This window comes from Erpetoichthys calabaricus, chromosome 7 (assembly GCF_900747795.2).
Source record: "Erpetoichthys calabaricus chromosome 7, fErpCal1.3, whole genome shotgun sequence".
Classification (NCBI taxonomy): Eukaryota; Metazoa; Chordata; class Cladistia; order Polypteriformes; family Polypteridae; genus Erpetoichthys; species Erpetoichthys calabaricus.
Window position 1 is genome coordinate 118530578 of NC_041400.2, and position 27163 is coordinate 118557740.

Below are 27163 nucleotides of genomic sequence, written 5' to 3' on the forward strand. Positions count from 1 at the left end.
GTGAATTTTCAAGCCAAAAAATGTAACACTTTTTACATGTTTTTTTGATAAAAAACGCTAAGGATGTTAGCACAAGAAACAATAAAATGAACAAAGAAGGAAAATAAAAATATAATATAAATGTTCAAGTACATAAATCATAAAAGAATTCTTGAAAGACAACAAATTAAACAAATAATGGGTAAAGCAACTAAAGCCAGGGAGGAAAACCAGACAATACTGTAACAGCACTCTCCATATACAGTAATAAAGTTGTAGCTTAAAATGTAAGAGTTTTACAGCCCAGCATTAAATGCCATTAGTTCATTAGAGCCTAGAATTAGAGTCTTTTGCTATCTGCTTATTTATTGGAAGATAAAAGATCCTCGCTTCAAAATTACTCATTACATTTTTTTTTCCGTGCTGGTTTATACTGACCCCATTTAGCTACAAGCTTTCATTTCTACCAGTGTGTTAATTAACAGTAGATTTCTGTAGTTAATTGAACTTTTTGTAATAAGATGGCATGATTTTGCTGGATATGTTTATTGCAGATTACACTAGTTTTGTTCAATCTGCAAAAACCAAAAAGAATTTTAAGCAACATAGGGTCAAAAGCCTTTAAATATTTATGTATCTAAAAACTACTGTGCTTTGTTAAGCATTCTTCAGTCAAGGTTTCTATAAGGCACATTATCCAGTTCTAGCTTACTTAGTAGGGAAGTGTGGTAGTTCATTTTTCCAACTCCAGTTTGCTCTGTGACCCTAAACAATTCACTTAACTTACCTGTATTGCTTTTGTAAAAGAAATGTATGTAAAGAATTGTACCACATTCTGATCTTATAAGAGACAAACCACACATAAAGATTTGGGGAACTACTGAATATTCCTGTTTAAAAGTCATTAAATAAGTTAACGAATGGTGTAAAAGTCACTCTTTGTCTGGCAAAACCAATGTGTCTCCCTAAATGATTGGTCCTTGAATGAACAATGACCTTGGTGGATTATTTATGTTGGAGAACCATAAGTGGAGGAGTCAGAGGTGGGACATCGGGCTTGAGCACAAAACTTCATTCCAGTCATTTCTTTCTGATCTGTGGGTAAAAAAAGGACAAAATATATTGTAAGTGACTATGAAGCACCTAAATCTTTTTCTGATGTACCAAATGTTTTTATTTTTTATGTTTTCTCCTTTGTGTATTTCTTCCTCCACTCCTTTTCCCCCACTGTCATTCAATTTGTGTGACCTGGAGTGCCATATTTAAACCAACTAACGACTTCATTTCCTTTCTGAGGCATTAGTTATCCATTCCTTTTGTTCTTCAGATCCCTTTTATTGTTTCCATCTATTTTGTAAGTTTTATTTGTTCTTTGATGATTTTCATTTGGGTATTTTTCATGTAGATTCAAAAGCTTGTTTTTATTTTTTTGGATTTACCTTTGATTTGTTTTAGTATTTAGTATATAGGGTGTTATTGTGTTATTATTAGAGAAGGCCAGGAGTTGCATTGTGTCTTTGTGGACCTGGAGAAAGCATATGACAGGGTGCCTTGAGAGGAGCTGTGGTATTGTATGAGGAAGGCAGGAGTGGCAGAGAAGTACATAAGAGTTGTACAGGATCTGTACGAGGGAAGTGTGACAGTGGTGAGGTCTGCGGTAGGAGCGACGGATGCATTCAACGTGGAGGTGGGATTACATCAAAGATCGGCCCTGAGCCCTTTCTTATTTGCAATGGTGATGGACAGGTTAACAGATGAGATTAGACAGGTTGAGGAGACCCTGGAGAGGTGGAGATATGCTCTAGAGAGGAGAGGAATGAAGGTCAGTAGGAACAAGACATAATACATGTGTGTAAATGAGAAGGAGGTCAGTGGAATGGTGAGGATCCAGGGAGTAGAGTTGGAGAAGGTGGATGAGTTAAATACTTGGGATCAACGGTACAGAGTAATGGGGATTGTGGAAGAGAGGTGAAAAAGAAAAGAGAGTGCAGGCAGGGTGGAGTGGGTGGAGAAGAGTGTCAGGAGTAATTTGTGACAGACGGGTATCAGCAAGAGTGAAAGGGAAGGTCTACAGGACCGTAGTGAGACCAGCTATGTTATATGGCCTGGAGACGGTGGCACTGACCAGAAAGCAGGACACAGAGCTGCAGGTAGCAGAGTTAAAGATGCTAAGATTTGCACTGGGTGTGACGAGGATGGACAGGATTAGAAATGAGTACATTAGAGGGTCAGCTCAAAGTTGGACGGTTAGGAGACAAAGTCAGAGAGGCGAGATTGCATTGGTTTGGACATGTGCATAGGAGAGATGCTGGGTATGTCGGGAGAAGGATGCTAAAGATAGAGCTGCCAGGGAAGAGGAAAAGAGGAAGGCCTAAGCGAAGGTTTATGGGTGTGGTGAGGGAGGACATGCAGGTGATGGGTGTAACAGAACAAGATGCAGAGGACAGAAAGATATGGAAGAAGATGATCCGCTGTGGCAACCCCTAACAAGAGCAACCAAACGAAGAAGAAGAAAATTGTGTACGCTTTGTTGACTGAATAGTATTTGCGATTTAGTTTTTAATTTTGTCTCTTCTGAGAACATTTTAGAATTTGCTCATTTTTGTTCATTTCTTTTCTTCAATTAATTTAATAAGATAAACATTGAACATTTCTAAAATTTTGGGGCATTTTCCTTCTGTAGGGTCAGACATCTAGAAGCTGTGAGCAGATGGCCTTTAACAGACGGACCTTCTCTAAAGCCATCAGCTTAATGCTGGTCTCTCACTGTCCTATCACCAGTGTAGTCATTGTGCCCACCAGTAGTTTCAGGAACACATTTGAATGTCTCCAAGATGGGTGAGTCTGAGTCATCAATCCTGCTCTGGTGTGGTCACTCAAGTACGGCCAAATAATCCTGGACGGTCACCTGTCCTGCTACCCTGATGAAACCTTACCTACAGTTGAGACAAAGTTTAGCAGCTCAATCTATAGTGCCTAGCAACTCTGACACATGACATACAACATGCCCATAGCCCTTTTCCTTTCCTGTATTGATATTACAGGCATTACGGAATGAAAAGAACATTAAGCGTGGCCTTGTCTTACTAAACTTTGAATTAAAATCTTTTTGAAGTTGATTTGAACAGGCATAGACCTACAACTCATTGGGTATGAATACATGCAAGAAACTTCGTGGTAGCTTGCAATGCCTCACTGTAGAGGCTGTATTGCTGGTCAAAGGGCTAAAACAAATTAAAATATTAGACATTCAGAAGTTGTGAAGTCATCTAAGAAGTTTGCATAATACAAAACTATGAGAAGAACAAAGTGATTTGAGTTGAGGGCAGGGAGTGGACAAACATGAGGGCAGGGAGTGGACAAACAGCCCATCCATAATGTATTCATTATATAGATGTACCAAGCACATTCATAAATAACTTTAAATACTCAAAGATATAATAACATTAAAACTCAAAAGATTTTCAAGCAGACAACAAGAAGGTTCTGTATTTTATTGAAAAGTAAGAGACATGTTACCATGAGACAGAGGCAAGAAGCACACCAGCTAAAATTCAGTTATGTATTTTAATAAATTCTGATCTATTATTGTTTTTGAGAATGGTAGGTTGGTGCATGTTGGTCAGACTTGAAGGTAAGAATGTCACTATGTTCTGTACGGTTTCTTAAAAGTTTGATTGTTCTTTGGACCAAAAAAATTTTTTTTGCAGTAACCTGAGTGACTGTTAGCTCTTTTTTTATTAAACTTTTTCACATCTGGTCTTTGTGACTCATAGTGTAGCAGGAATTCAAATTAAAAGTTTCCTGTAACACATATTAAGCTTTCATTTATACTGCCAGCCAAATTTTATTATAGTACATTTACTCTGAGTTTCACCCATTTGGACATCATTATTGGCATTTTTGTTGATGTAACACATATTAACACGGGAACATATTTGAATTTTTTTTTTTACTTGAAACGTAAGGGCAAATTCATTAGCAAAGAAAAATAAAAAAATCAAAGGTAAAGCAAACGTTTAGCCAAGCGTTGATATGGCAGATGACTCTGCCCAAGGTGACTTAGAAGACTGGAATAATTTACAGTGGGTTACAATTTTTTTACACTTGAAGCACAGGCAGTTAAAATAACTTCCTCAGGTTACATTGTGAGTCAAATGATGAATGAAATTTTCAGACTTGTGGTTTAAAGTACAATTTCCTAGCATTGTCTGTTTTTAATTCTTTTTATAATGTACAATAAAAAATTAACAGATCTGTTGTTCTGCTCTAAATGTTACAAATAACTCATGTTTACCATTATTAGTCAGTATAAATTGCTTAAGAAACTTCCAGCTCTGCGGTGGGCTGGCGCCCTGCAGAGGGCTTGTTTCCTGCCTTGCGCCCTGTGTTGGCTGGGATTGGCTCCAGCAGACCCCCGTGACCCTGTAGTTAGGATATAGCGGGTTAGATAATGGATGGATGGATGGAACTTCTAGCTTCTAGTTCTCAGTACGCTCATAATTTATTAGATAGATAGATAGATAGATAGATAGATAGATAGATAGATAGATAGATAGATAGATAGATAGATAGATAGATAGATAGATAGATAGATAGATAGATAGATAGATAGATAGATAGAAGCTATGGTAAGAGAACATATACTTTTAAAAATGATGTTCCATCTTGGTGTTAACATTATTTTCACTTTTTCATCTGTTTTTTTCAATAATGAAAGTATTCATCAGTTTATTTTGTGAAGATGCTTATTTCAGTACAGGATTACAAGAGGCCATCAGGTACAAGGCAAGCATGAATTGAGGATGCACCATCTCTCACACTGTTCTCCAATTCTGTAACACTGTCTGCAGTGTTCATTTATATAGATATTGGATCCATGAACTCTCTAACTCTACCACAGATACTTTAACAAGTGAGTGTTATACCACCAAGCTTGTTGAGCTGTGAGACATGCCTGGGGAGAAAGGTTACTTATTTTACTGCACTTCACAGCCAGTCTGAGAAGTGTAAGGTAATATATTCAAGTGTAGAAGACGACCAACCTACAGACAAACATTATGTAAACTTAATAAAACAGTAAAATCATATTTATTAAAGTTGACTGTGTCACCCTCACATATGGGTGTCATGAATTTGAACGTTTTTTCACATATTCTGGTGTTGTTTTCTTCTTTTTTGGGGTTTCTGAATACAAGCATTCAATTTTGTAATCAACTTACTTACAGTATCTTGGTTCATTTTTCCTTTTGTTTAGAATATTTTGTGGCTTGGCGCCCAGGCGGTTTTGTTTTCCTTATGGTTTTCCTTATTTGCTTCTGGTTGCTATGGCTGTTTTTACTACATGACAATGGGAGGTTGTGACTGGTGAGGTCACTAGTGTGATGGTATAAAGGTTGGCATTGTTTCTGGATCTGTAGTGATTTTGTGAATGGAATTTTGACTATTTTGGTAAGTAATTCTAGCACATTATTTTTGACTTTGATTTTCATTGATTTATTGTTTTAGCCACACTGTTGTTTTGACTTTTTATTATTTGACCCTAGCATGTCATACTGCATTATCCATGTCCAAGTTTATTCAGCTTCTTCTTTTCTGTCTGTCTTGGCAGTCAGTGCACAATATAATTTTTAGATTTCACATCATCTCGGGTTGGAAAATGACTGACTGACATCATCTCAAAAACCAGATCTGCCATACACTTTAATGGCCCACTATATTTGCAGCTGAATCTGAAAGGTCATTGGTATCAATGGACATAAGTATTGTTATTTTTCTTCTTATATACATAATTAGTAACTGAGTGCTATTTTGTTGATTTTTTTATTGCAGTGCAGAGTACTACATAAAAGAGAACGTGCATTTTTGAACTGAAGCAAAACCTGAAACAAATATTGTAGTTGAATGACTGTTGAGCTTATTATTTGAAATAAAACTCCACTGACCATGCACGGTGGTAGTTAATTGAATGCATGGAACAAAACCAAAAATGTCTGTGCTCTGATCATAATAACAACCGTATGTATATTTATTCCGGATACATACATACATTATGATGCACCAGTAACGGTGCACTGCACGATAGCATGAAATGAATACACTTGACTTGAGCATTCCTAGTTTTCATTCTCTTTCACTGTACGTTTAGCATTCGTTTGCTAAGAGGTTGATGCACTTGCTTGCTGCTTTCTGAGCAGCTCTTCTTTTCTCCACCCTAGTGGCCTGCTTCTTCTCTTCTTTCATTGGCATCTTTTCGCATTAAAACTGATTAAGTCAGTGTTTGTGTTGCAGTTATTTAGTACGTTTTCCTTAATTTTTCACTTAAGCTGGCACTTAAGTGTTCAATCTGCCTCAAGAATGATTTAAGATATGAAGAGGTAGGGGAAGTGACAGTGAAGGTGGTAGGGATGAGAACGGCGCCCATACACATGCGCTGCACAGCCACCCTGCTGGCTGCTGCCAAGAGTTGATTCTACAATAAAATAAAAACAAAAAGAGTAATAATTCCAAAACTCTTCAGTTTTAATATAAAACTGTAGTGCAGAGTTTCAGCGTGGTACTGTATATGTGTACTAAATTTCAGGCTACAGGTTATTTGATTGTTGACCTTGACCTTCCTGGGTTGCCCTTTGACCTTGGAGGTCAATCATCACCCCTAAAGCGGACAGTAGCCGTCACGTAGTCTATGTGTACCAAATTTTAAGTCAATAGGTCAAATGGTTTGCAAGCTACAGGTGATTTAAAATCCTGGACATACAAATGGACAGCCACAGTAGCATATTATACAAGAAGATATAAAAGCAATTTTTGGATGTCACTAATTTGCATCAAAATGTTGAATAAGTATTCAAGGATATAAGTGAATGTCCTATTTGTTCTTCATCTTGTTCTTCTTCTTTCGGCTGCTCCCATTAGGAGTTACCACAGCGGATCATCTTCTTCCATATCTTTCTCTCCTCCACATCTTGCTCTGTTACACCCATCACCTGCATGTCCTCTCTCACCACATCCATAAACCTTCGCTTAGGCCTTCTTCTTTTCCTCTTCCCTCGCAGCTCTATCCTTAGCATCCTTCTCCCGATATACCCAGCATCTCTCCTCTGCACATGTCCAAACCAACACAATCTCGCCTCTTTGACTTTGTCTCTCAACCTTCCAACTTGAGCTAACCCTCTAATGTACTCATTTCTAATCCTATCCATCCTCGTCACACACAGTGCAAATCTTAGCATCTTTAACTCTGCTACCTCCAGCTCTGTCTCCTGCTGTCTGGTTAGTGCCACCGTCTCCAACCCATATAACATAGCTGGTCTCACTACCATCCTGTAGACCTTCTCTTTCACTCTTTCTGATTTGTTCTTCATCTGTTGTTCCTAAAGTATTCTGACCAAAAGATCTCTAGATATGTTGTTTAACTTTTCACTCTTCTCAATTTTCTTTTCAATTCACTTAAATATATACTCCTTCTGTTTTTCCATTGTCTATATACAGGGTGAGTCAAAATAATGTTAACACTAATGGTACTGCTATGTATATACTTTGTAAGAACGCTTGAGGGTGCTGTTGCCCCATGAAACCCAACAGACAAATGTAGACACAGGGTAAAAGCAATAAGAAGATTTTTTAATTAGTCTTCTTTCTCCAAAGTGCCTTTTAAGCACCACAGCCACCATATACAAATAAACCCATAACAAATCAATACATTTTTTTCCTCCGCACCTCCCAGCAAGCTCTGTCAACTACCTCCCAACTCCGGCTCACTTGCTGGGTCTCCACCAGTCCCTTATATAGTTCTTGACCTGGAAGTGCTCCTGCTCTTGCTACCATGTGGCCGGGTCAGATGGAGAATCCCAAATCTTTAATCAGCTCAGAAATACTGTGGGGCTTCCGTCCGCATGACTTCCAAGCACTTCCAGGTCCTTTCATAGTTCCCTCTGGCAGCACCCACAGCACCCAACAGGGCTGAGAAACTGGACTCCAAGTCCCAGGATGCCCTGTGGGAATCCGGGGCACCGCTGCACTCCAGGGGAGCTGCCATCTAGCATTTTGATGGAGGCAGTGTCCTGAAAAAGGTGCCTTCCCCCATCCTTCCACTTCCGGGGCGGCCTGGCCAGGATAACATGCCGGCTGTCCGCCACAACTTATATACAATTTTGTGGACAATATGTGCCACATATGGTACATGTGTTGAAAATGATGGCGAACAGGTTGAGACATTCCTGTAAATCACCTTGCACATATGTTTCCGCCATTCAAATGTTAACATAATTTTGACTCACCTTGTATAGTGCATGTCAGGTAAGGTCTGAATAGGCTGTCCAATTTCAAGATCCACCAACTTTAGCCAGATGAAAAATCGTCACTTTCCATGTAAGAAAAACATATGAAACAGATTGGGAGATAACAGGATAAGTGTGTTGTTGGCAAGACAACAACAGAAGTCCAGGATTTAGACAAAGAAAGTAAACAGAAAAGGGCAATACACATAAAATGAAAATTCAAAAAATGTGGAGAAAAAAGCAACAGGTCAGAACTGATCCCAGACAAAAACTTTCCCCAAAAAAAGAAACTGCAAGAGATCATTTTAAAAATCAAAAAACTTGGTCTTTTTGTTGCTGCATGAAGTAAAGCAACAATGTAGTCACCGTGTGATGGTAATGACCATGTTAACAACAAGCAAGATGACCACACCCAAACATAATAAAAGTAAATACATTTAAATAGGTAGAAGTTTATGACACCACTTGCCATACAAGCCATGCCATTTTTCCATTTTATGTAGATGCATTTGTGATATCTGAATTATTCATCAAACGGTTTGCAGCATTCACCTAAACATTTATTTTAAGGATCAAGTTATTTTTATCTTTTTTCTGTCTAGAAATAATTCAGACAAATTGCATGTTAAACCAAAACACTAAGCACATCTGATTTCATCCTCGCCACTGATGTGATCCTTATGCTTTGTTGAGCTAATAGTTTCTCTTTTTTTCATTTTTTCCAGACAACTGTAGTGACCTAAATTCTGAGCTACAGAGAGTCCTGACAGGCCTAGAGAATGTGGTATGTGGACGAAAGAAGAGCAGCTGTAGCCTGTCAGTGGCTGAGGTCGACCGACATATTGAGCAGCTCACTACTGCTAGTGAACACTGTGACTTGGCTATTAAGGTAAATGGAGAAATCAGGAAGTTATTAGATTTAATAATAATTAACACAAACCCATCAACATATTTGCAATGATTTTCTAATTTTTTTGTGTTTGAAGCCAAAACTTGAAACTGTTTGTCTCAATTTGACTACTGTAGAAACTCCATTTGATATGTTGATGGTGGAGTAAATGAGAATAAATAATAAAAGTGAATGTAAAAGAATGACGTTCTTGCTCATGATAACTCATGGCACCAGCAGCAGATATAAACATTTGCACAGCTTCTTGCAGAAACAGCAAACTGATGGACAGGCTTTGTATGTAGACTTTACTGCCACTTTCCATCTGGTGATGGTCGCTACATCAGGAGCAGATATCTTTGACTTCAAACCTCATAGGGTAGACGAGAGAACACATCTGGACTGTAAACTACACAGTAGTAAAGACAAAATTATTATTTTTATGTGTTTGTGAGTGTAAGGAACAAAAGGAATGACAAACCATGATGCTCTTGATGATAAACTCTAGTGTATAAAGTACATTATTTCCATGGGGCTGGCCCTAAAATTGCAAAAGAGTGATAAAATGTAAGAATTGTTGAACAAATCTGAAATTCATGTTTTTGAAGGTGTCCTACTTTACTTGATACTTTTATTACTTGGCTGACACCTTTATCCAAGGTGACTTACAACATTCCAGGTACAATTAATTACATTTCTTGTTTTCCAGTTGGAGTACAGACAGGTGAAGTGACTTGATCATGACCACACAGTGCCAGTATTTGTACCCACGGCCTCAGAGTTTGAAGTACACAGCCTTTACCACTACATAGTACTACTTTAGAACTCAGAACAAATCCCTGGATCAACCCTACCTTCACCATAAAACTTTCACTATTCCCATTTGCTGTCCTGACCACCATTCATGCTTCCTCAGACACTAATCTTTCATCCATACCTAACTTTCTCAAATCTTGCTTTAGCACCTCTAGCAGCATCGTGTCAAATGTCTTTTCCAGGTTTTCAAACGTATAATGCAGATTTTTTCCCTTCACATTATGGATGAAGGATTGCATTAGTTGTTTTCTTACCAGGTATGAAACCTTGTACTGTATGTTCTCTAAACCTTTCTCTGTCACTAAATTCATACCCCTTCAAAACCTGCTCCAAAAGCTTGATTGCTTGACGTGACGCACATTCTAATGCATCACCATTTTCTTTGTATACTGGAATGAGCACAATCCCATCACTAAAAAATATGTGACACTGGCCTTTAAACCATTAAATTCCATGACCTTCCAGTGCCTTCAACATTTCCAACACCACTCTAGATCCATCCATCCATCCATTATCCAACCCGCTATATCCTAACTACAGGGTCACGGGGGTCTGCTGGAGCCAGTCCCAGCCAACACAGGGCACAAGGCCCACTCTAGATGGTCCTGCTAATTTATCTTAACCTTGTTCAGTGCTTGTAACTTATGGCTCAGTCGTTCTATTTTCACCATTATGCCCTGCATTCTCCTCATTTAGTAACTTCTTATTGTATTTGTTTGAAATATTTTGAATCTCATTATTACCCACCTCAATGTACAATTAAGCATTTTTCAAGGTTATCATTTTCACTGTTGGGGGCAATTGCTAGTGTTTTGGGATTTTACAGTTTTGTGGCCAGTACCCTATTCCAAAGGCCTGCTCCCCTCAAAAGCCAGCAGGTTGTTTTGAGACCTGTCTGAAGCAAACTGTGCCTCTGCTGGGTGTTCCAGTAAGGATTCTGGCTTGCCCTTCAGCTAGTTTGGTGGTCCTTGTGAAGATTGTGGAGGAGACGTCCTTGAACCAGGACAGGCATTGTGGCAAACTTCAGCTGGGGTGGAAGATGCCAGAGTCCAGAAACTGAAAGAGGAGAGATGAGAATGAAGAATGTTGTGGATTACTAACATGTTGGTTAAATATGTCAGCTGCCTTTTCACACAGGCAGGAGCTCAAGTCTGTTTGTGCAAAGAACAGCAAGGTGACATGCTTTGCTGTGGTGTAACTCTTCTTTAGATAGTTTGCATTATCCCTTTTTTGTTTTACATTGGTATTTTGTTTTTAAAAAAAAGAAATTAGCACTCTTATTTTAATATTTTTAACCTTATTACGTGATTGAGGCCTTCTCCGAGAGCAGCTCATACACTGCTCTCTCAGCTTTGTTTGTTTGCTCAGACAAATCGGCCATCCTTCCTAAGTGTACCTTGTGTGAAGATATACATCAAGCCTGAAACATCCACTCTCAGACCTTGGTGGTTATTAGGTCTCTATGGATTTTAAACACTGTTTATTTTTGGTTTTGATTATTTTTCTTTTTTTGTTATACATCTGAAACATTGGAGTTGCATCCTGTTTATTTCCCAGTGTTCCCTTCAGTAAGTTATAAGACTCCACTGATGGTATCTGTGAACTGAAAACGGTGCATTTCATTGTAAATTATTGTTTTTAAATATATTTAATAATGTTGGCATGATGGTGCAGTCCTGGATTCCAGTTCTCACTTTTTCTGTCAACAGGCGATGTGTATGTTCATTTCCTGGTGCTCCATTTTTACCCCATGTGTCACAGATAAAGCATATTAAGTTAACTGACCTGTTATGTGTGATTGTTAGAGTTTGTGGGTTAATATTTGTTTTTAAATGCCATTCATCTGCTTGCTGTTTAGTTTGTATTGTCAGTCATCTAAGCCAGTAACCCATGAGAACTTTTGAAGAATCTGTAACATATTTATATTATGTCCAACCAGTTCCCCACAGATTGAGTTGTTTATTTAAACTTTCATACTAAAGACATCTATAAAGTTTAGTACAAAGAGCTAGGATATTAGTGTGTTCCTAAATGTATTTACAGTAATCCCTCCTCCATCGCGGGGGTTGCGTTCCAGAGCCACCCGCGAAATAAGAAAATCCGCGAAGTAGAAACCATATGTTTATATGGTTATTTTTATATTGTCATGCTTGGGTCACAGATTTGCGCAGAAACACAGGAGGTTGTAGAGAGACAGGAACGTTATTCAAACACTGCAAAAAAACATTTGTCTCTTTTTCAAAAGTTTAAACTGTGCTCCATGACAAGACAGAGATAACAGTTCTGTCTCACAATTAAAAGAATGCGAACATATCTTCCTCTTCAAAGGAGTGCGTGTCAGGAGCACAGAATGTCACATAGATAGAGAAAACAATCTCTAGCAAACAAATCAATAGGGCTGTTTGGCTTAAGTATGCGAAGCACCGTGGCACAAAGCTGTTGAAGGTGGCAGCTCACACAGAGTTTGTTTTTCAGTCAAAAATCAATATGTGCCCTTCGAGCTTTTAAGTATGCGAAGCATCGTGCAGCATGTCGTTTCAGGAAGCAGCTGCACAAAAGATAGCAACGTGAAGATAATCTTTCAGCATTTTTAGACGAGCGTCCGTATCGTCTAGGTGTGCGAACAGCCCCCCTGCTCAATCCCCATACGTCAGGATCAGAGAAAGTCAGCGCAAGAGAGAGAGAAAAGTAAGCAATCTAGCTTCTCAGCCATCTGCCAATAGCGTCCCTTGTATGAAATCAACTGGGCAAACTAACTGAGGAAGCATGTACCAGAAATTAAAAGACCCATTGTCCGCAGAAATCCGCGAACCAGCAAAAAATCCGCGAGGGATCACTGTACTACTAAATTGAGAATTTTCTCAAGGTATGAACTTGATTTACAACACAAAACACTTATTTTGTTTAATTATCAGTATCTGATTATTAAAATGCTGCCTCTCCAAAGTAACATTTTTGTCTAGTACTAGTTCATAATTGTAGTTTCAAGTGAAAGAAAATGTATCATCCATGTGTTGGATGGTCATGTGAAAGGGTTTCAAAATGAGTTCAGTATGTGAAAAACCAATTGGAAAAAGTTTTGTGTCAGATGCTGGAAGTTTTCCTATTAACTATGTGAAATGACAAGGGTTGATTCTACTACTGCCCACTACGCCTCTTTGGCATATAAAGCAGCAGCAAAGACTTTCTACTACTGTCAGTGTTGGACTGTCTCTTCTATGGTGCCACAACTGTGATTCATGTATTTCGGCTCTGCCTTCACACTACACCGCCATGTATTCCTGGGCCATGCTTTCTTGCATTTCCATTCAGGAGTCCAACACAAAGTAGCTTTGGTAATAGAGCTGCCTTTGCTTCTGATGACATGGAAAATCCATCTCTATTGTCTCCTCATCACAATACTTTCTTGACGACATTGAGCAAGTAGTTGTACACTGGAGATGATTCATGGCAAGAAAATGCATAGGGGTTTTGTGTGGAGTACATATCACCCCCTGTCATTCTCCAGCACTCAGGATCCATAGAGAAGAGTTGATAAGACATATCTCAGGTACAACCTTAGCTTAGTGTTGGTACGGTACTGTGGGGATTTCCCCACATTATTACGGGATCAGAAAACGCTTTTTGCTTTGCAGAGTCTCTATGACTGTTACTGCTTACACCTCCATCATGCCCCACAATGGTGCCCAGATAAGTGAAAGTGTGAGTCATATGTGGATTTTCTCCACCAACCTGAACATATGTTAGGCTGTCCACATTAAACGTCATGACATCCATCTTGGTGTGGCCGATCTTCAGTCCCAAGTTCTCTGCAAATATGTTGACATGCTTTGTTTTTTTTTTTGCATATAGTGGTGCATACAGAACAGTAGGGCAAGGTCGTCAGCAAAAACAAGGTCTCAAGGGTGGAAAAGAATGTTCACCTGATGCCTTTTGATCCATCCTCGACCATTTGTCACATTACCCAGGGTTAATGAGCTGGGTAAAAATGAGAACTCTGAAGCGCTAAATCTGAAGTCTGCTGTTCAAAATTCAAAGCAGAGATTGCTTAGTCATTGAAATGCAAATCAACCGTCATTTGAAACAAAGCGTTTCAGAATATGAAATCAGTTCATTTTTGCATAGACAATTTTTCTCAGTTTTGCAATTTAGATTTTTCATTGTTAACATTTGACATTGTGTATAAATATTTTTTCAGATATTTAGCGAGTAAAGTGTACACTGTTTTAGGCAAAGGCAGTTTCCATTGGTGTTGTCTTTTTACTTGCAGTGCCTTTTGTTAGCCATTCTATGGCATAGCAAAAAAAAAAAAAAAATCAAACAACGCATTGTGTATTAAAACAGAAAATGGTAATGCGTTTATTAAAATAATGGCAGGAAGGTAAACAATTAAAAGGACAAGTACAAGGGAAAATTCAGTAGAATCATAAAATCCTTAAAGGCTGATGCAAAAGGTTCAGTGTTGTGTGTTGAATGGCAAAACCCACGCTGCTCTATAGGTTTTCGACATTAGTGTCGTCAACTACACAAACAGGTAAGGAATTGTAAAGAGAAATGGCTTTTGCCTGTCATTCAGTATATACATTATAACAAGCAGGCGTAATTACACAGTATTCACAGAGAGCGTCAGAGTACAGAGGAGTTAATTCTGTTAGCACCTTTGTAAGATAGTGCTCCAGTCTACCTTGTAAAAATAGACATGGGTGTATGGAGTAGAATACTGTAAATCAATTTTGTAACAATATCTATACCTATTTTTAATATAATATTTATAATACATGATATGGTTCCTTTGAGGTATATTTATCCAGTCAGTCTTTATTGCACTTCTAGCTTCTTTAATGACAATTTCATCTGTGACAAACATAGTTTGAAAAATGTGGGGCAACATGTTTATCAGTGTTACTTACTGCTACTTATCACCCAGCTCTTAAGTCTTGAATTTGTATTCTGGACTGAACACAATCTGTTTAGATTTTGCAAATTAATTTTCTTCAGGAATGTTTGCTAAATTGTACATCTTTAAGTTGACTGCAGATTTCAAATTGGCTGGAGGTCAGTGAGTTGATAAGTGTGCCCTGTAAGAGATACTGTGTCCGATCCCAACTCTTTACTTGTGCTTATTTCTGACAGGACAGACACCATGGTATTATATTGGACAAATTAATTTTTGAGGATGAATGACTAGATAACACAGAGGATGCAGTGTTACACAACTACAAACATGTATAAATTACAAATATGTTTTTAACACAGGTAAAAAATTTAAGTTAAAGTGTTAACATTTGCAATCCACTTCAGTCATCACACTATTTTCTATATTGTTTGTTTGACTATTTATGTAAACTAATATGGGCTGCTTATTATTCCAAACTGCTTACACAGATCTCCCTCTAACCCTTGCTGAATGTTTAAATGAATTACTGCTTTTCCCATTGCTTTCACTTCCTTAGGCTGGCGGGTGGAGGCTTTCACACATTAGAAATACAAAAAGATAAACAGCCTCAAAGCCTGGGGTTTCTGCCAGCATCCATGCATGCATCTGTAGATAAGTACTCAGTGATAATTTGTAGCATATTATTCAGTGTCATGCATTTTATGACAAACTGCTTTTTGTCATCTTATAAATACAGCATTAAACGAATGAAAGAGGCCGTATTTTTACAAAAGGAGCTTGGATCAGTAAACAAGGGAGTTAGATCAGTCAATGAACACATCAAAGCAAGTTGTTCTTATGATGGTCTATCGGTGCATTGCACAGAAGCCAAACATCCAGGCTGGTATCTCCTAATAAAAGTATTTTACCTTTCATTCTATAGCAGTTATGGTATACTGATTCACATACATTAAGATAAGCTGAGTCCTCAGCTCATTTCCTTTCAAGTGATACCTCCCAACTTTATCAGCTTTGAGGTTCCCGGTTTCTCCTTACACAAATACTTCTCCAGGAGTTTTGGAGGTTGCTATCCTTCACAAATATTGGGACATACTGTGTGTCATATAAAAAGACTAGCAACATTTAAAAAGTTTCAGAGTACCCAAAGAGGTAACCGTTGTTACAAGCCATCGGTAAGGCTAAAATGAAAAACATAAAAATAGATGTGAGCAGCACTAGTGTGCTTTACTCAGCTGTTAACTCTGAAGTGATGCCTTGTCTTTGACACACTGTTCTTTAATTTCATTGCCGGTAAATACTGTGGTGAGGTCATAGGACTACTTCTGAGTTGCTGTCTTCCTGGGTGAAGACAGAAGCAGAAAATTTATAAGTGGCAGTGCCCCCTTAAAATGGTTCCCATCCGATTTACACAATCCTTCCGTATTTAAAATATGGTTTGTAATACAATGTGTTGGTCTGGATAATTAGCTTTTTCTTATACAGTATGTATAGCCTTCATTTTTGTTGTCTTACCTTACCCTTCCTCATTCAATTCTCCGTCTAGAGTGTTATGAAATTTTAGATTATGCTTTTATGTGGATTTAGTGGTATCAGTCATAATGAGAAGCTTCATTCATGACTTGGCTTTTTATCTGATGTATTTCAAATATAAGGCAGGTGTTTTTCATTGAAATTTAAGAAAGAAGGGACTTAACATTTAGCCACGTCCAACTCATCCTTAAATACTCATACCTGTGCTGGATAGCAAGCTTTAAGCTCAGTTACCAGCCATTTTCACACCTGGAATGGGACAACAGACAGCTTTAGTGAGGTCCCTCTCTAACCATTCTGTCAATTTGCATTGTGGCTTTCTTCATGTATGGACAAATGTGCTTATGTCAGGTGTCATTGACAAACTACAGTACATAATGCAGACGTCTTGCACACCAGCTGGTTATCAATAGTGATAGGTCATTATGAGTTTACTCACAGATTAGCTGTAAAGTTATAAAACTGGGCACAATGATATCCTGTATTAACTGGGCACAGAAATTAAAAATAAAATGCAATCAGAAAATATCCTGGGTTATAGTCTATTACATGGTTTTGCTGATTTTCTTCCAAGGTGATTTGATTTGCTAACTATAAGAAGAACAAAATAATTTCATGTTTCATTAATTGGAATACTGGCTGATGAAGTGGGACAGGATATCCCAATGAAGTAGCAGTCTTCTTGTTTACAGGCCAACACCTTAAAGCCAGTTCCTATTCTACACATAACAGGATCTGCACTTGTGCGTGCGAAGAAAAAGACGTCATATTAACATCAACATCAATGACTCATCTTAGCACCTTGAAATCTTTGTGCCAGAGTGGACTTTTGCACAAACAACATACAGCACATGCCACAAACACCATGAAATAGAAGCACATATGTGCAAACTGAAAATATGGAAAACATAATGAGTAATAGTCCATTTGTAGGTAATTTGATATAAGAGGAATCATCATCCTGTGATGCATGGAGTACATAAACATTTGATATACATTTTTGGCCAGTTTGGAGTGGATGAAGTAAACCTTTAGTATAAATATAAGTTATTTGTTCATTTTATATTTGAAAGGTATTTACATTGGGTGGCACAGTGGGTAGCGCTGCTGCCTCGCAGTTAAGAGACCCGGGTTCGCTTCCTGGGTCCTCCCTGCATGGAATTTGCATGTTCTCCCTGTGTCTGCATGGGTTTCCTCTGGGTGCTCTGGTTTTGTCCCACAGTCCAAAGACATGCAGGTCAGGTGCATTGGGCGATCCTAAATTGTCCCTAGTGTGTGCTTGGTGTGTGGGTGTGCCCTGTGGTGGGCTGGCACCCTGCCCAGGATTTGTTCCAGCCTTGCACCCTGTGTTGGCTGAGATTGGCTCCAGCAGACCCCCGTGACCCTGTATTCGGATTCAGCGGGTTGGACACTGGATGGAGGTACTTAGATTTATAAAGTGGCATTAATATGAGATATGTGGGAATACTACATCACCTGTTCATCTATACTAATAAAAGGCAAAGCCCTCACTGACTGACTGACTGACTCACTCATCACTAATTCTCCAACTTCCCGTGTAGGTAGAAGGCTGAAATTTGGCAGGCTCATTCCTTACAGCTTACTTACAAAAGTTAGGCAGGTTTCATTTCGAAATTCTACGCGTAATGGTCATAACTGGAACCTGTTTTTTGTCCATATACTCTAATGGAGGAGGCGGAGTCACGTATCGCGTCATCACGCCTCCTACGTAATCACGTGAACTAAAAACAAGGAAGAGATTTACAGCATGAGTCAAACGCGGGAACGAAGGTAAATGACGTTAATTTTTGAGTGTCTTTTAATACTTTGTAAGCATACATATTAACACATGTGCAATTAAACGTGTGCATTTACGGGGTGATTTCTCAGGCTTAAAAGCTCGCCTTTTATTAAAAAGGTAAATGCAAACTGTTTTCATTCTGAAGGGCACAAACCACGTTAGATTTCAGCCGTTAAACGTGCAAAAATGTCGGTACACCAGATAAATAAGCGCAACATATTATCAGTTGTATTGTATGCTTACAATACATATAGAAATGTGTTAATCGTTAACTAATATTATGGGATGTTGTTTTTCGATTCACGCCTTGATTTAAACGATTGCATTTCTTGGTGGGTTTGCGTAGCTTATTGTCAATATCTTTACACCTCTTTTTAAGACTTAATTTAAAAAGGTTTTCTTTTCTTCTTAATTAAAATTTAAAAGCAATACTTCACCGCTGCGAAGCCCCTCTAGCGCTGACGTCCGAGGTTCGATTACCGTAAGCGAGTGCAGTGAGTCTGTACGCCTGATGAGCCAAGAATAAGGGGGAAACACGTGTCGCGTACTCTTTGCATTATTTGACAGTAAACTATTTTCAACCATTCTATGATCTGCTTCTCACAACTGAAGGCACCGTGGCTGATGTTACCTAACCTCCTGGCCAACCATAAGCGTTACCTGGTAGGTAACCAGCCACTCACTTCACTCCCTTACGGGAATCGAACCTCGGACGTCAGCGCTAGAGGCGAAGCCCCTAAAATTGCGCCACGGCGTGTGGTTCGTTTATTTGACAACATGTAGATCGGGGTAATTACATTCACGGCATTCGTAGTCTGATTCACAATCTGATTGTATGGGTGGTTACCTACCAGGTAACGCTTATAGTTGGCCAGCAAGTCAGCTCGAAGTGATCACTCGAATGAAGGCAGCTTCACAAAATAACAGATCCTTAACAAACTGTTATTAGTATATTTTCCCTCAATTTAAAAAGGTTTTCTTTTCTTCTTAATAAAAATTTAAAAGCGGTACTTCGCCGGTGCGAAGCGCGTGGATTTGAGCGACTGACGCATACAGACATATTCATGAGTGCAGGTACTTCGGAAAGAAAGCACTGTGTAAACCTAAAGTTTAAATTAAGTTCATAGACCTACAAAAGGTTGCCATTGATTTGAGGCAAGATTGCTTTTCTTCTGTACAACTATACGTTGCATTCTCAAGAGTGTGCTTGCACGGCTTCGGATATAGATATATATATATAGATGTATATAGAGATATAGATATACATATATAGATATAGATATATATATATATATATGTATGTATGTCTATATATATATATGTAAGATTATAAGTACTGCCTTACTTCTCTTTAAGAAAGGAAGATGTAATGATACTTGATTTAAACGGTTCCATGTCTTGGTGGGTTTACGTAGCTTATTGTCAATATCTTTACACCTGTTTTTAAGACTTATTCACTGAAACGGGCTTTAACGAAAAAAGTTAGGGCTTTGCTACAGGATACACCCTCCACAAGTTAAGCAAGTAAAAATAAAAGGATATATTTCTGTTTTATTTAAACCTTTTAAGTTCGTATGCATAGCCCCATTTGCCTGTTTTAGTTTTTTTTTTCTTTCTTCAGTAATATTTAATCTCCTTAAAGAAAAAGAATATAGGCATTTTACTTTTTTTGTATCTCTTTAGTAATATTTTAGTGTAAAAGGATAACCAGTATTTAAACCTTTTATGTTACTTTATAAATTTATTTTACACAATGTTGAAAAATTAATAAGAAAGCTACATATTTTGGCAGCTGCTGCTTTAATTTTCAATGCAATGAAAAAAGCTCTCCAAGAGAAAATGTCAATGAAGAAGAAACAGTTTGCACTATCTAAAAAGGAGAAACCCTCATTTATAAAGGTTTGCTGCAGATGACTTAACTGAAAATAAATGAATAGTTCCTATGTGTATAATACATATTTATCTATTTTACTTACGCCTTTATTCCAGCAACTTGCAACATCTGAGGTACAATTTGTTACATTACTTTTGTTTTTTGCAGCACAGGCAGGTGAAGTGACTTCCTCAGGGTCACACAGTGGTGTCAGTACCAGGATTTGAACTGACAAGCTCCGGGTTTACTGAAATATTACTGAAGAAAGAAAAAAAACGAAAACGAGCAAATAGGGCTATGCATACAGATGTCCATCCATCCATTATCCAACCCGCTATATCCTAAATACAGGAGCCAATCCCTGCCAACACAGGGCACAAGGCAGGAAACAAACCCCGGGCAAGGTGCCAGCCCACCGCAGGGCGCACACACCCACACACACCCACACACCAGGGACAATTTAGAATCGCCAATGCACCTAACCTGCATGTCTTTGGACTGTGGGAGGAAACCGGAGTACCCGGAGGAAACCCAGACAGACACGGGGAGAACATTCAAACTCCATGCACGGAAGCGAACCTGGGTCTCCTAACTGGCACCTTTCACTGCGCCACCATGCCGTCCGCATACAAACTTAAAAGGTTTAAATAAAACAGAAATATATACCTTTATTTTTACTTCCTTAACTTGTGGAGGGTGTATCCTGTAGCAAAGCCCTAAGTTTTTTCATGAAAGCCCCTTTCAGTCAATAAGCCTTAAAAACAGGTGTAAAGCTAAACTTGCAGCACCACTATTCAATTACACTTGCCTAACGCCTCTCCTAAGGGGACATACTGTGGGATCTAGGCATCAGTCAAAGCACCAATCACAGGCCCGATTAGAAAGCGGGAAGCTGTGATTTGTTGTCTCCCTCCCATGTAACAATCACAGCCCGTGTTACAATGCACTATGTATGTATCTATATATGTATATATGAAGAGTATGGATGGATGGATGGATGGATGGATGTATATGTGTGTGTTTATGTATATGTGTATATGTATGTGTATATATATGTTGATATGTGTATATGTATATGTATATATATATGTTGATATGTGTATATATATATATATATATATATATATATATATTTGCAGTTGGAGATCCACAACGGGAGAAAAAACGAATCACGTATCATAAAATAGTTTTATTCCTGAGCTTTCAACCCCTGTCAGGGGTCTTCATCAGAGGATAATGCTTAGACTTACAAGAATCAAAGGCAATATATAGCAACACATTCAGTGGGGGATGGGTGGAGGTGACTAAGTCCGTATGATCAAAGGGGAGGGTCGGGGGTGTATCGTTAACTTAAAGTGCATATGTCCTTCTTAAGTTGGCATATGCTGGGTTTATGTCCAAGTGTCTGTTGATGGCATTTTCATCTGATAGCCAAGACTCGGCCAACTCTCTGGCGCTTTTTGTACTGGCCTTAAATTTTACTTTCACGTTGTCCCAGTTGAATGTGTGTCCTCTCGATTTAGTATGTGCATATATCAAAGATAGTGGGTCCTTTCTTCTGACGGCGTTGCGATGTTCCTGTACCCATGTTGAGATTTTTTTTGACGTTTGTCCTATGTATACAGCTGAGCAAGAATTGCATGGAATACTATAAACTGCGTTTCGTGTTTCGGCTATCGATTTCTTGTTTTTAGCATTAAACAGGACCATGCGCAGATTGTTGGTGGGTTTATGTGCTATTTTGATGCCCCACTTGGTCAGGGTGCGTGCCGTGCCTTCTGACACATTATGGTGGTACGGGAGTGAATGCCAGGTGGGGTGGGGGTTCTGATTTACGTCGCTTATATGCTGATTCCTTTGGCGCCTGCTGTGTAGACTCCGATTAATGAATGATTTTGAGTATCCGTTCAAGGTGAAAAGTTGAAACAGATAGCGTCTCTCATTAATTTTTGTTTCCTTGGTATTACAATGCGTGTGGACTCGTTTAAATAGGGTTTTCACGCAGCTCCGTTTATGAGATACCGGGTGGTTGCTGGCGTAGTGTAGGATCTTGTCTGCGTGGCATTGTTTGCGGTAAACACTTGTGGTCAGGGTGGCGTCACTATTTCTTTTGATGTAAATGTCCAGGAAATTGATGTGTCGATTATTTTCTTTTTCCATTGTGAACTGGATTGCAGGGAATATTGTGTTAATATGATTGAAGAATTCATTCAGCTGGTTCTTTCTTAATATGACGAATGTGTCGTCTACATAGCGTATCCAAATTTTGGGTGTAATCTGGGATAAAGCTATGTTTTCAAATCGTTGCATTACCAGTTCAGCTAGGAGTCCAGATAACGGTGATCCCATCGGCATGCCTTCTTTCTGTGTGTAATACTTACCATTGAAATGAAAGTGCGTTTTTTGGCAAAGTGATATTAGGTGCATTAAGTCTTTGATGGAAGTTTGGTTCTTGTCTCTATGGTGGGGTCACTATCCAGTTTCATTAATAATGTTTCTGTGGCCAGTTGGATCGGGATCATGGTGTATAGCGATATAACATCAAACGAGACAATGATCTCGTCCTCGGCGATGGATACGTCATTCAAGCGCTGTAATGCCGACTCCGCGCTGTTGACAGAATAATCTAAGTCGTCCGTTAAATGTTTAAGTAGTTGGAAAAGTCTTTTTGACAAGTTGTATGTTGGTCCGCCTATTAGGCTAACCACTGGTCTGTATTTTAGTGGTGTTTTGTGTATTTTTGGGAGTCCATAAAATTCCGGGCAGTTAGCATCATTGGATTTAATTTTGTGAAAGTTCTGTGCATCCAGGCGGCTACCATTTCGGAGTTTGGTCAGAGTATAGTTTATTTTATTCTGTGTGGTTTTTGTTGGGTCGTTATTTAGCTGTTGATAAGTATTAGTGTCCGAAAGCATTTCTTCCAAAACGCACTTTCATTTCAACGGCAAGTATTACACACAGAAAGAAGGCATGCCGATGGGATCACCGTTATCTGGACTCCTAGCTGAACTGGTAATGCAACGATTTGAAAACATAGCTTTATCCCAGATTACACCCAAAATTTGGATACGCTATGTAGACGACACATTCGTCATATTAAGAAAGAACCAGCTGAATGAATTCTTCAATCATATTAACACAATATTCCCTGCAATCCAGTTCACAATGGAAAAAGAAAATAATCGACACATCAATTTCCTGGACATTTACATCAAAAGAAATAGTGACGCCACCCTGACCACAAGTGTTTACCGCAAACAATGCCACGCAGACAAGATTCTACACTTCGCCAGCAATCACCCGGTATCTCATAAACGGAGCTGCGTGAAAACCCTATTTAAACGAGTCCACACGCATTGTAATACCAAGGAAACAAAAATTAATGAGAGACGCTATCTGTTTCAACTTTTCACCTTGAACGGATACTCAAAATCATTCATTAATCGGAGTCCACACAGCAGGCGCCAAAGGAATCAGCATACAAGCGACGTAAATCAGAACCCCCACCCCACCTGGCATTCACTCCCGTACCACCATAATGTGTCAGAAGGCACGGCACACACCCTGACCAAGTGGGGCATCAAAATAGCACATAAACCCACCAACAATCTGCGCACGGTCCTGTTTAATGCTAAAAACAAGAAATCGACAGCCGAAACACGAAACGCAGTTTATAGTATTCCATGCAATTCTTGCTCAGCTGTATACATAGGACAAACGTCAAAAAAAATCTCAACACGGGTACAGGAACATCGCAACGCTGTCAGAAGAAAGGACGCACTATCTTTGATATATGCACATACTAAATCGACAGGACACACATTCAACTGGGACAACGTAAAAGTAAAGTTTAAGGCCAGTACAAAAAGCGCCAGAGAGTTGGCCGAGTCTTGGCTATCAGATGAAAATGCCATCAACAGACACTTGGACATAAACCCAGCATATGCCAACTTAAGAAGGACATATGCACTTTAATTTAACGATACACCCCCTCCCCCCCTTTGATCATACGGACTTAGTCACCTCCACCCACCCCCCACTGAATGTGTTGCTATATATTGCCTTTGATTCTTGTAAGTCTAAGCATTATCCTCTGATGAAGACCCCTGACAGGGGTTGAAAGCGCAGGAATAAAACTATTTTATGATACGTGATTCGTTTTTTCTCCCGTTGTGGATCTCCAACTGCAAATATGCAAACCGTATCACAGACCTTCTCTTCCATATATATATATATATATGTATATATATATGTATATGTAGATATGTGTATATATGTATATATGTATATGTATATATATGTTTACATAACCTCTTTAACACACTACTTCTCCGCTGCGAAGCGCGGGTATTTTGCTATATATATGTGAATGTATGTATGTATGTATATATGTATGTCTTTATTTATATATATATATATATATATATATATATATATATATATATATATGTGCATATGTATATATATATATGTGTATATATATGTAGATATGTATATATTTATATGTATATATATATGTAGATGTGTAAATTTGTATATGTATATATATGTATATGTGGATGTGTATATGTATGTACAGTATATATATATGTATATGTAGATATGTGTATATGTAGATATGTATATATATGTATATGTATATATATGTTTACATAACCTCTTTAACACACTACTTCTCCACTGCGAAGCGCGGGTATTTTGCTAGTTCTTCATAAACTGCAAAACTGATTGAATATAGCAATAAATATACATCTATTGCCAAAAGATATTACAAAGTTCATAGGCTAGTCCTCTTCAATAAAAGGATAAGTGTGTGTGTGCCTGTCTGGGTGTCCATCCTGTTGCTATGTCTTTGCCATCCCAAAAGATGGCCCATCGAAACATTTTGTACAAATAAAATGCATTGCATTTGTCATTACAATAGACGGCGCATTACAAAAATTAAAACAGCTTTTACAAATCCCATACCAAATGTCATTTAACAAAGACATATGCATTGCATGGTGCACTGCAAACATTAATTCTGCGGTCTGTGTTGATTACTTAGATTTTAACCTGTCTTTGATGGGTAGCACAGCTAGTATGCAAATATATGCACCAGAACACATTTTTTCTCTTAGTAAGTAAACAAAATCAGTACTATGTGTCATTTTAATAATATCCACCAAGACAAGTGAAAGAAAAAAGTTGTGATGAATGAACATGAAGGTAATTTTAATGCTGGCCTGAAAGGACTACATGTAGTCCATTTGGAGTTCGGTGAGATTAACAGGTGACCTCGCAGAAGTTTTAAATATTAGTATATCGATTGTTGGAAACTCATTAAGATGTTGTGATGGGGAATTGTTGGATTTGATAATGTAAAAGAATGGTTTAAAAAGTGTTTCTTTACATCTTCATTCAGCATTTTTGAGAAACAAATTGGTGAACTGGAACTGTTGGGATGAACAGCATATTTTCACCAAAGCTTTCATTTCACCAACAGAATGTCTTCTTCAGAGTTTAGGTTAGGGTTGGGGTTAGAGATAGGGGTAATTCCATACTGATTTTTTTCTGATATGTTCAGTTTAGGCCTGGTTATTTAATGTTGCTGGCTGAATTCATGTATCTCTGGACTAATCATCATCCTGCTTGTTCTTGCCTATCTTGGTTGTGGGAATTTTTTAGTTCCATATCAGAATCACCCCCTACAATTTGTGTTAAAAAAGACTCTCCTGCATTACCTTTAACCATATCTCAAATATTACATCTGTCAGAGCATCCAGAAATTTACAGAGGTGTAATGAAAAAAATGATTTACAGATCATTTCTAGGAACGCGTCAAAGTCAACTAAGATCAAAGTCCTTTTTAAGAACCCCCTTGTGGCACTTTTCACTTCACTTAATCATAACCATTATGGTCTGTTTGTGTTCCTTCACAATGACTCAAAGACACCTGTCAAAGAAAGCAGCTAAAGACTTTGTTTTAAACTTGCTGCTAACATCCCTCCAGGACTGAATCAGTAACTGAACTTGTAATATCATCTTTTATCATTTCAGATAGCTGCCTCACACACATATTCACACTTTGCTTTCCCTAGCTAAGTTTTCTTCCTAATTCTCCATGCCAAAGTCTTCTATATACATGCTGTTGGGTCGAATATTTCCACTGTCAGACTAGCCAGAAGCCTTTACTTAAAATTTAATTAAAAGTTGTATTGCTTGGTTGAAACCAATTGCGGTTGAGCTTGAAAATGTGTGAATTGAGCATATAAAAGAAACTGATTATTCAGATGCCATTTAAATAGACAGAAGGTGGTGCTAATTTTCCTTTTTTTTCCTTTGTCTCTTTTAACACTGTATTGCTCCCCTGGGAATAGAACAAATATATATTGAGATACATTTCAACAATAAAAAGCCACCAAACCAGATGTCCTCTTCATGTGAAGTGCATGGTTTCAGAGTAATGATGTCTGTGTCATTGTCATTAAAAAGCCCAGCTTTGGGGCAGTCAGTAGTAGGCATAGACTGCTTATATAGACTAAATAGAAAATGCAATATTAATAATTTACAATAAATAATAGCAATATTTAAAAAATGTTGTGTAGTAATAAACCCCTCATGATGAAAGCTTAAAAGCAGTTTGTTTTTATTTTTCATCACAATCTTAATTCTTATGTCATTATTGCGGTTTTATTTAGTGATTAATTCCATTGTGGTTTATAACAAATATAGATTTTTGACATTTGTCAGCCATTCCTGGTGTTCAATCTTTGTGGTATCCCTCAGGATCTGTCTAGAAAAAAGGAAATGATATTGATAATTTTCCTTATTATTATTATTATTATTATTATTATTTCAAATTTTCAATTCAAGTGCAAAATAAAATTTAAATATTTCTGCTTAACTCTGTGCCATGACCCTTCCTTCACCATTTTATTCTTGTTGTCATCATTCTGACCTTTTATTTTGCTTGTATCTCCCAATGCCTCTTTTTTAAACATTTGTTATTCGTTATACACATAACTTTGTTGGCCTGTGTGTTAGTATGTAATGTATTTAGTACAAAGTCTTTTTCCCAAATTTGTTTGTTAACCAGACATCCTGGTAGACTACTGAA

The 27163-nt window shown here is 38.1% G+C and overlaps 1 protein-coding gene across 2 annotated transcripts in view; it reads left to right on the forward strand.

The window, feature by feature from the left end:
- Positions 1–27163, forward strand: part of mcc (MCC regulator of WNT signaling pathway) — a 596286-nt gene that overhangs the window by 446460 nt on the left and 122663 nt on the right. For both annotated transcript variants that reach the window (XM_028805279.2, XM_028805281.2), the window contains one exon: positions 8984–9147. In XM_028805279.2, coding sequence (XP_028661112.1) covers positions 8984–9147 — 164 coding nt within the window. The remainder of the gene's footprint in view (positions 1–8983; positions 9148–27163) is intronic.